The sequence below is a fragment of the Athene cunicularia genome (genome assembly GCF_003259725.1).
Source record: "Athene cunicularia isolate RWA chromosome 3 unlocalized genomic scaffold, athCun1 chr3_part1, whole genome shotgun sequence".
NCBI lineage: Eukaryota > Metazoa > Chordata > Aves > Strigiformes > Strigidae > Athene > Athene cunicularia.
The window spans coordinates 113,719,669-113,730,921 of NW_020799097.1; the positions used below are offsets into that span (position 1 = coordinate 113,719,669).

The following is an 11,253-nucleotide window of genomic DNA, read 5'->3' on the forward strand; positions in this document are numbered from 1 at the left end:
GCCTGAGCAGGTTGCTTCATTTCTAGCCCACCCACTCCCTGATCTGTATCTGTAGACAATTGATGGCTTGCTTGATTGTTCTTGTGGGTTTTTTCAGTCTTCTGAAGTAACCTGTCACTTGGCTTTGACTTTTCTGATTGTGCTGGGGTCATTCTAATCAGTGTTCTCTAAGTCCCCTCTCTTGTGCTTTTCCTTGTTCTACTTCTTCCCCCTTCCTTCTACAGATAGGTGTATGGACAGGCAATTAAAAGCAGAAATTTGATCCTGACCTAGTGTGGACTGCTGCCAGCAGTGGTTTTGGTGGTGTATCAGGCAGCAGGCACAACACTCTAAAAATCACCTGATATGCTTTGTCTCAGGGGGTGTGCAGCAGTCTCCATGGCAGCACAGAGGCCTCCTGAGCAGAGCTCTACAGGCAGCAGTCAGGTGGATTCAATTTTCTACCCCCAGCTAGAGCCTAGTATTGAGAGTTAATCGAAATTACAAGCACCAGATGATGAAGGGCAGTAGGAGCAAGTTGTCTGTACATATTGCTTGAGTCCTCTTGATCTTATCCTGCACCAAAGTATTGGTAATTCTTCACATTATTCTCCCCAGGATCCCTCATGTTGTTTCTTCAGAACATGATTTCTCCACCTTAATAAGATCTTCCTTGCTTTTAGTAAAGTTAAAATGCTAAATGTGGGTTTTCTTCAGGCACATGATGATTCAAATGGTGTCCAAGAAAAGAGTTTACAGTTTTCTTATCAAGTTTATCTTTCCTGATAGTTTTTCACAACAGCATTTAACCTTATCAGTTTTGTTTCTAGATCACTTTTTTACTATTAGGCTCTTGCATTAGGAGCGGCGGTGTAGGGACAATGCAATGGCTCTACAGTAAGCTGAATTGTCTCTACAGGGTGATAGAGGCTTTGCCTCAATGTAACTTTGAGGTTTATAAAAACTAAGGCTTTAAGTAAAATGTTCCTAGCCCTTGTGATTTTATAGAAGAGCTTGAAAACCATGGCTAAAGTTCTTCCCATAAACTCTGAAGCCGGAAAGCAATGAAAAAGAATTCTGCTTTTCTTCTACAAACATTTAAATATCAGGATTTATGAAAACTTGACAGTAGTGTTTCAGAACAGGACAACATTTTGGAGCTATTTTATAAATATTTGCAATCACAGTCTATGTGCTGTCACAGATGTAAATACAACCTTCAAAAAGCAGCATTCTCTCCAGTATTTCATCCTAAACAAAGGGAAACAAAGTATAAACAAGCTAGTGCCTTTCTTTTCTCTCCCTCTAAATAAAAGCACACATTTCCCTTGTTCCACTGTGACAGTGCTGTTAAGGTAAAAACAAACATGCTTCTAAACTCTGCCTAGCTCAAGTATTAATGCTGTGGGTCATTTTCAGGGCCACTTATAGCACTATAAACTGTAAACTGCTCCTATCTCAGGATAAAATAGTTGGGTGTTTTGCATACAAGAAATGAACTCTTCTTGAACCATCGTATAAATCTCAATGGTTGAATACAGTATCCAGCACTGGAGACAGTGTTTTTCATTCCCATGTTTGTTTGGCACACCTGCTTTGTGAAGGTGCAGGAGGCTTGTTTCTTCTTGCATCAGTGTTACTTTTATATATAGGAGTAGGAAAAGATTTCAGTCAGAACAAGGCCAACCAAGCCATTTATTAGAGAAAGTGGGTTAATAGTACAGATATCAGTTAAAATAAGCCTTGTTCAGGGCAGTCATAGTCACCATACTGCCTGTAGCATTCCAAGCGCAGTGTTTTTCAGGGCTGTGCTACTCATCTTTAGTATGTACTAGAGACACAGAGCTCCTTTAACATTGTCAGAGAAGGAACCAGGTTTGACCAGGTCAGGCTTATCTGGAGAAGTTAACAGGTAGGCAGGTGTGCCCAGCTTGCCAGGAGCCCTGTGTGGAATGCTGTGTGCAGGGAGGCTCTTCCTGCCAGGGCCTAAACTGGGCTGGTGCACACCCAGCTCTGGAGAGGTTTTTCCAGGAATGTTGAATGGAAAGAGCCTGGTTGCCTAGGTAACAAGCCAGTCACTTAGCAATGTCCCTTTTAGTTACTGAAATGAGAGAATGGTTGATGCAATTGTTTAGAAGTCCTAGCGGTAACACTTCAAGAGTAGGGATAGAGAAAGGGTCTGTGAAGCGAGGCCAGGAAGCTGTTTCAGGCCGGTGGATCCTCAAGGGGCTGAGGAAGTAAAACTCGGAGCGGTGAGGAAAAGATGCCCTGAGTGCGCTCAGGAATGGTGCCGGGAGTGTCCGAAGTGCCCGGGGAAGCTGCTGAAGTCCCTATGGGGTCCTGTCGTGCCGTCCCTGCCCCGCTGTGCCCGCCGCGCTGAGGCCTGGGCTGCGGCGGGGCCCTGCCGGGAGGGGCAGGGCGGCTCCCTCTGGAAACAGCCAATCAGCGGGGGCCGCCTGTCAGAGGGAACCAATCAGCGGGGGGATCTTAGCGCTGTGGCGGAGGGCGGGAAGGACGGGAGTGGTGCCTGCCCTGAGGGGAGCGCCCCGGGCACCGCCCGGCCTGGCTCGTCCCCGCTCGGGCGGCTGTGGAGCTCCTACTCGGGGACTAACCTGCACCTGAGGCTGCTAGTCCGCACAGGGTACCTGGTACCTGGGCTCTGAGCGGTGAGATCGCAGTGCGGCCTGGAGCGCTTCACGGACATCAGGTAATAATGACAATAAACATGGCAGGAAAGGGCTCTCTGGAGAGGAGCTCTTGTTCCAGACGATTTAAAGCAGTGTAGCTTCAGCAACGATCTTAACATGCAGAGGAGTTCTGTGCTGTCCTGTTGCAAACTCATGGAATGTCCTCGGTTGGTTCAGGCCTACCCCATGTGAGAAATGAGGTGAAGGCTGTGTTTCTCACTGCTGAGGAGAAGTGGGTAGCAGCACTGAGTTTTTAAAAAGCATGCTAAAAAAGGCAAGCTAAAACTCCAAAGGCTAGTAATGGTAGCTAATCTCTTGCACACATTGGGTGATCAGAAATTAATGACATGTAAGAAAATTAAGAAGGCTGAGTGAAGCTAGACGAGGTTAGTGAACTTTTTCTGAACCTCAAGTCTACTAATCTTGTTACTAATGAAAGTTGAAAGCATTTTCAAGATAACTACCAAAGATCTTGGAGACTATATTTTCTGCTCTGTACATAAATGAGGAAGCAACTATAACTCTGTAGTACTTCTAGCAAATACTGTTAGCAAATAATTTCCTTCGTTATACGCTTGTAAAACGTGCTACCTCATAGTGGTTGGTGGTCTGTCACTAGAGGCAAGTGAGGGCAGATTAGGGAGGAAAGTCCTATTGCAGAGTAATATCTTTTTGGAGAGGAACTGAGTCCCACTAGTCATGCACATCTCAAGTACGGAAGTAACACTTCCTTCCCTACCCCCTGCTCTAAATAAGGAATAAAACATTCATGCTGTGAAGAGTTTCATTGAGGTGGCTTGTCCTAATTAGAATTTAATAATTTGTACTTTATTGTAATTTAAGTGGGAGTATATGGACCTGAATGAATAAAGCATGCTCTGTGCAATTTGCAAAGTTACTTTTTTCAAAAGTGGAACTTGAGAATGGGAAGCAGCCATGGATGAATTCTGGTCCTCTGTATAATTTTCAAAGCTGGACAAGGAATACCTTTTTTAGGGTTTTGTCTAGGACAAGCTTGCCTTTAAAATATGCAGGGAGAAAGGAAATCGTTTATTGTGGATATCCATTAGTCTTTTGAAAAGAGTACAGATGATGTGTTTTAAATACATGTGCTTTTTTTCTTACTTAAAAAGACGTCCAGCTAAAAAACAAGGGGCTTTTCAGATATTTCATAATATGGAGCAAAATGGGCTGTTCTGTGACTAGGCTTTTTACCTTCTGTTGTGATATCTGGTCTGCCTTTAGGGCTCCAGCACAGAGTGGAAAGTTGCCTGTTTCACTCCTGTACTCCTGTTGGTGTGATACACACCTTACTGGAAAGATTTAATCTAAAACAGACAAGAAAGGAGGCTGTTCACAACATCAGGCAAAGAATAAGAGGTGTAAAGATATGTAAACATCTAACAGACTTCTTAATTTTAGTTCTTGTATGTTAAATTAAGGTTTGTTATACCCAGAATATATCCCTATCTGGTGGTTGTTTTTATAGGCAGTCTTTCCATGTCGAGACTCCAGTGGTCAAATAGGAAATAGCTCATGATGCTCCTGGGCATTGCAAGTCTGTAATCCACCAATCATACTCCTAGGGTTACATCTCAAAATAATTAGTACGACATACCTTCTTTCTTAAAGTATTAAAAATATATATTTCCTCATAATGAAGAGGCTCTGCAGTGGAACAGAGTACAGGTCTGGAGTAGTCTGTGCTATGCATGAGACCAATCCTATGAAGGACTAGCAGAGTTTGGAGGAAATTACTTGTGTCTGATAAACAGGGAAGACACAAGAGATCTTTTGCAGTGTTACATAGTCAGAGATTGTCTAGAAAAAACCTCTCCTGTCCCAGAGGGTCTCTAACCAGACATACTTCTATACCCTAGCTACGGTTTATTTACTGCCATGAGATAAGCAATCTCTACGCACATTATTCATTATAAAGACAACAAAACTAAGTCTTCCTGCAAGAACATTGTATTTTACAATGCTCAATGTGGTTTTCTTCCAATAGTTTAATTAACATAGCTGTTAATTAGACATAACTCTTAGGGTGTTCAGATTGGACTTAAAATTAAGAATGATACATTTCTTAATACTAATGACTGATATGTATCTATACCAGTTTATGTATTATTACAACTGTGAAAAGTAATTGCATAGAAACACATTACTCCTTAAATGTGGTACAGAAAATACTTAATCTCTACTATTTCTGAGAAATCAGTACAACATAAATTACTGTGAAAGTATTTTTGTAATTAAGCCTCTCAGAGCAGTCTTGTCTGCTGCACTTTGTGTTTGTGTACCTCCTTTTATCACACACCAGTTCATCACTACAGTGGATTAGCACATTACTGCAGGGTAAAAATACAGTGGGTGTGTGTGTTGGAGCAGCCGTTGTGCTGTCAGCTGCCAGCCCTAATATGGTAATTAGTGTTCAGTACTATGTTCCTACTGTGCTGTGGAGGAAGGCAAGAACCACCATAATGGAAGATTGGATCATAATGCAAACAGGCAAAATGATTGCTTAAGAATGCCTGAATAAAATTCAGACTATAATATTGTAATTTAGTGTTGATTTGTGACACCATGTTGATTGTGTTTTGCTTTATGGTTTTTTGTTGGTTTTGAAATTACTTATTGTCATTACTGTTTTCACCTCTAATAGCTGTCAGAAAATGTTAAACTGTCTGATAGAAAACTTCATAATATTTTCCAATTAACATGGTTTTAAAATCCTTGCTGAAACTGCAGTATTGAATTGGCAAAGGTAAAAAAAATAATCTATTTAATGCTGTTAATAAGCACTTAAAATGGACTTAGCTTTTAGTCAGATATATTTTTTGCAATATTCTGTAACACTTTTTGAAATATCCATGCATTTTAACTATTTGTTTTCAAAGAGAAAGTGAGGAAAAACAAAAAAAATTAAACACTGTTTATATGCTAACCCTCTCATTTTTCTTACAGGAAATCCTGGCTGAGTAAAGTTGGAAGCCCAAGTTCTCGCATAGATCGAACAAATTTTTCCAATGAAAAGGAGATTCCCAAGCTTGACTTCACAGGATTTAGCACTAGATACTAACAGAAGAAAACACTGCCAAGCACAAAACAGTGATGTTTCTGCTGCATGATATTTAATGTGCCTCCATAAAATGTCACAAGACCATTTCGATGCTTTCTATACTCGAGATAAAAGTAAATGGTCCCTGTTCCAATGAAGTAAGAGTTCTTAGTTGCAGTGTTAGACATTTTACACCATGAATGGCACTATGTAAAGTGCCAAAATCTTAATTTATTGCATCTTGAAAGCTAGCTGAATGGTTAAAAGTGTCAGTGATTATTTGTGCCCCATGAGACTTGTATATGATCATATGGCATGTAACCTTTGCACTGTGAGTCATATTTTAGATGCAAAATAATAAACTTATGTTCTACTCTAATCTCACCAAAAATAGTCACCTACAGTGCTGGAACATAGAGATCTATTTTAACAGCTCTGTATTACAGATCGTGGTATTTGTGATAATTACTTAAGGTGTAGTGGTAATTTACAATAAATGTATGTTGCCTTAAACTAAGGTTATCTAATGAACTCTGCCATAAAAAAATCTTTCTAATAATGTATATAAGTCCTGGAACAAGATGATGAAATGTGTGGCCTCTCATACCTTTTTCTCTTGGTTATCTACAGCTCAAATCCATACTTACTGTAAAGGATGCTTTGATCTCTTTGGGTTTTAGGTGTTCTTACTGCAGTTGAAGATTTTGGGTTTTTTCCTTACAGATGTGTACTTGTCCCTGAGTTAATAAGTGTTGGAATCCAATTCCACGTGATGCAACACATACGTCATATCAAGTACATGAAAGGTCCTGAGAAGCTTGAGTTACGTGCTTGCAATAAATATTGGATAAGTCTTTGCAGTATTGGATCGAAGTCTCACATAGAGTACTCTTTCTACAGGTGCCCAGGAGTCTGTCAGGGCTGGAACAGACCTATATCCTCACTTCTAGAGGACTTCTGTGTCAGGATTATTACACACGGGAAGACTTTGGTTAGGCACTGATGTATCCAAGCAGACACTGTGTGATCTGGCAGCACTCTCAGTTAAACAAGACAGGCCTGATCATGTTGTAAGTCCCTGTGAGAAGTGGGTGGTACGTGCATAGGAAGGTATTTGCCCTGACTAATAGATGTATTTTTACTGGGCCTTTGTGCATTAAGCAGTAAAATTTCCCTTTTACAATTGCAGGAGTTACTTCAAATTAGTTATAGTTCTACCCTTAACTTTATCCCAGCCAAAACCAGCACAAAACATTACTTGACTTTTGTGATTATACACAAGCATCCTTTGTTGAAGTGACTATCAATAACTCTTGTTTAACTCAAATGGTAAATGGCAAAGTTCACGTGTAGCAGTAGCTCAATAGCTGTTATATCCTCTCTGAAAATCATATCCTGATGAACACAAGTAGTTCATATTTTCCTTGAAGCAACCTGGCAGAAGATACTCCCTTAGTCAAAGGCGTTTCCAGCCAAGTTGTTTTGCTCATATTTTGAGCAACAATGGTAGAGGAAGGCAGAGGACAAATGAGACATTATATATCCAGGAAGAGGAGCCAAAGATTAAATTGTTATTTTGATATTTTGGCATGGGTGGAAGTAGGTTCTCACAAGGAGTCAGTAGTTTTCCCTTGACCCAGCTGGAAATGTAAAGCTTGAGAAGGGAGAAGCAGCCATATGAAATGCTCACTTTATTTGGGTGAAAATGTGCATGTAGAGAACTTGGAGAAAGTGAAAACGTTAAGAAATCTGTATGTAACTGTTACGTTTTGAAAACTAAAAAAATATTTTAAGTCTTGATATGAGCACTACCACAAGGATTTTAGAATGCTTGTCCTAACAGAAGTATTTCAGCAGAAGTTATTTCTAGTGTGGTATTAAGCGAATACAATTCCTGTAATGTGTGGTCCATATACCACAAGATCTCTTGTGAGTCTGTCACAGTGGTGGTTTTCTGTATTGGTGTAATGCTCGGCCCCTGGTTTTGTGCTCATTTTGAGCCTGTCTGTAAGAGTTGATTCTGGAATGCATCTATAACCTTCCTCTTTGATTGTGGGTCACCAATACTGGTGTTTTCTTGTCAACATCCACTTACCTCAACAGAGGCAAAAAATACATCCAAGTTCTTTAGTGAGTTGAGCTTTGAGTGCTCTTGATGGTATTGAAAACCAAAATACATGTACTTAGTTATGTGCCAGAAAGTATTTAAATTTACAAGTAGTGCTAAATGAATTAGCCATAGCATGCTTTTCCTTCGTACAGAAGTTAAGATTTTTGCTGAGCAAATAACTAGTAAAGGTGTGTCTGGGCTTCACAGAAGCTTGGGGCAGGGTTTGCAGAGGAAAAGGATATAAAAACCCTATTCTATACCTTCAGAGTTTTGACAAATCTTCTAGGCTGTTCTACTTCTGGAGGGTACTCCTGTGGAGTTTTCTGAGCTGAATGGACTTCCAAGGGGCAAAGGGATGTCTTCTCTTAACTTCATTCTAGTCAAAGGTGAAGGCCCAAGATGGTCATATGGGTTATAATATATAACACGGGGGCAAGAAAAATAGTGTATGTCCATGGGAGTTGATGATTACTGAGGCCAAAGCCCATCTGTAATCAAGCTGAGGAATTAATACTTGACTCGGTGAGTGCTGCTGGCATCCTGATGCACAGCCCTGGGGAAGTGCCTTTACAGACATCTTAGGCTCTTTTTCTATTTCATTTAAATCTGACTTCAATACATCATAGCAGTTTGTAACTGTTGTTGTGTAGCCATGTGGTGTTCATGCAGATGCCTGCAGTGCAGTTAGGATCCCTGCGTTTACTGAGGCATATAGCCAACCTGAGAAACAGCTTGTTTTATGTACAGGGAATGCTTGGTTTGCACGGAGTGGCATCTGCCTTACTAGTGGGTAAATAGAAGCTTGTAGGACTCCTGCACAGGTCATCATAAGCAATAAGCAAACACTCCTGCATCTCCCTGGGTGTATGCTGCACACAAAATGGTGGATTGTGCTGATGGTAGGATAGAGAATACACTGAAGGTTGTCATTAGCTTCCATGAGATGATGCTGGCAAAACCACGTTGAGCAGTAGTAATTTAGAAGACACCATTTCATTGTTGTTCTCATGACAAGGATATTAAATGTGAACAGATGTCAGGTTTTTTTTAACTTGGGTACCTTTTTCCAAGACAGATACTCAAAGAATGTTCAAAGTAGCTCTTAGAAAGCTCTTTTGGGTTGAGGCAGGATGCAGTGCTGCAGTCAGAGTGGACCAAGGTTTAATGGCAAGCCTCTAGCATGGCAGAGGTAATGCTGACTTGCATCTGCCAGATTTTTGGGTAGGCTGGTGAAGCTGGGCTGTGTGCTAGTGAGTTCAGTTCTTCTGAAACTGGATGAAGAGCTGGTCAGAGGGATTGCATGAGTCTGCGCAAGACACCTTTATGGCTGGGGACATCTGAGCCCTCTGCAGAATTTGGTTGCTCAGAAGCGGTTTTCCATGCTGCAAGTCACATGTTGCTGTGCTACTGCAACTAACAATAGACTGTCTTGCAGTGCATGCATTAATCTTCTCCTTTTATTTAATCCTCAGATTCTCTTAAAGTATCATGAATCCAAAATGATCTAACTTGTGGAAGTACAGCGTGTGCAAAACATCAGAGCAGTATCTCTAGATTTAATGAAAGCATCATTGGTTGTGAAGAGCCAAAGAATTCCCATGGTAAGATAGCAAAAAAAGACAAGAACAGTTGGCTAATTAGATATCAAAACTAGGTTGACACCCTTTTCTACTTCATACTAATGTCAGTCAGTTACAACTGCAGATACCCTTTCATTTTACTTTGAAAAAGGCAACACAGAAAGAATGAATGTTAGGTAGGCCAACTCTATTCTTGCTGTAAGTGGAAACAGTTTTCACCTATCTAAAAAGTGTCAAGACTTGTGACAGTCTGTTCCTACTATGACCAAGTAATTTGACAATTCTAAACGGTGCTGATTGGCTTTAAGGAGAATATTGTACCTGAATGTATTTAACTGTAATTTAAGAAAGTACATATTAAACATTAAGACCAGACATGTTAATTAAAATTGGAGCTTAACTCCTAAATGGCCATGCAGTTTAAAGAAATTATGAGTTTGTTTATATATGATTAAACAAGAAAAGAATTAAATCTGCCCTAAGTGGTGAACAGAATGAGTGTTCTGTCTCACCAGTGATGATGTAATCCTGTATTTAGTATCAAGACTTACAATGTTGTAGTGCAGAATATAAATGTTCTGCTATACCTACCTGTTCTTGAGCCTTCATATAGAGAAAAGCATGACAGTATCTCCTGCCATACTCTGTCTTCTGTGACACCGATCTGTCACTTGTTATTTTCTTGATATCCTCTGGAGCTTCCTTTCTTGGCGTGCTTTCTTACAAAACAGTATGTGTGTTTGCTGCTGGAGTCATCATACTAGACAGGATGAACTGGATTAGTCAAGAGAGCTTACTGATTAATGCATAGCTCTGTTCAGCTGCTCCCTCCTGAAAGTATTCCAATTCGATGAGAATGCTATACTGAAAGATCATGCAGGCAAAAATTGCTCTGTGCTGTATTTATTTTTTTAAGTCTATTTGTACAATGGCAATACTGTAAATTAGAGTTGCTATAGTATTGTTCATTCTTGAAGGCTCCCCACAGTATCTTATGTAGTGGTTATTAAGTAGTAGTATTAAAGAGTCAGAAGTCATTTCTGCATCAAAACCAAAACACTAAGTAACTATGCTTTGTTAGTAATAATAATGACATAAGATTAAAACACTGATCTGAAAGATCTAAGGAAGAGCAACCTCACTTTTGCTTAAAAGGGCTGCAGAAATGGATTGGGAGGTCTTACTAGTCAAAACTCAAGAATAGTTTAAGTAATCATGAGGATACTAGTTGTCTTTTGTGATATAGGTGATCTTAGTATAATAATTAAAATACATAACTGCAAATAAATATATAGGAATCTTTCCTGATCATTGACTTCATAGATCAGTTGTGAAATGTAATAGTCTTTAAATCAGAAGACAACAACATGAAGAATTAGACTCTAAATGGCATTAATGGAGGAGTATGAGAAGCTTGGCCTGTTGTTGTTGGGGTAAAGACCTGCTCTTTGAAAAGGCACTGTGGGCTGTTCTGTAGCTGTGCTAATAGCTGCTTGGTGTTAACTCTTGTCTCTGATTGTGCTGTTCTAGAAATAGGAAACTCTTGTAACATTTCTTCTGGCATTTGAAGTGTTCCTGCATGTGGACAGTATGCTTTAAGTCACATTTTTGATGGACAGATATATGATCAGTGTCAAGAAGTAAAGATTGTCCATCATAACCATGCACTGGTGTCTAGTCCATTAAAAAGGGATAGAGCCCTTGAGGCTTTTAGGAAGGGGTTCCATTCTGGCTCCGATATGCATGGCAGGCCAAAACTGGGCTGGATGAGTGGTGTACCCGGAAGGCCTAATTTCTCCATGAACTGAGAGGTGACGTGTTGTTCCCTCATATTTG

At 40.1% G+C, this 11,253-nt stretch overlaps 1 protein-coding gene across 1 annotated transcript in view; it reads left to right on the forward strand.

Annotated features, from left to right (window-relative positions):
• ACYP2 (acylphosphatase 2) overlaps positions 1–6,595 on the forward strand; it is a 51,715-nt gene extending 45,120 nt beyond the window's left edge. The window contains exon 5 of the mRNA XM_026844679.1: positions 5,634–6,595. Within this exon, the coding sequence (XP_026700480.1) occupies positions 5,634–5,748 (115 nt within the window). The 3' untranslated portion in view covers positions 5,749–6,595. The remainder of the gene's footprint in view (positions 1–5,633) is intronic.
• The last annotated feature ends 4,658 nt before the right edge of the window (positions 6,596–11,253 follow it).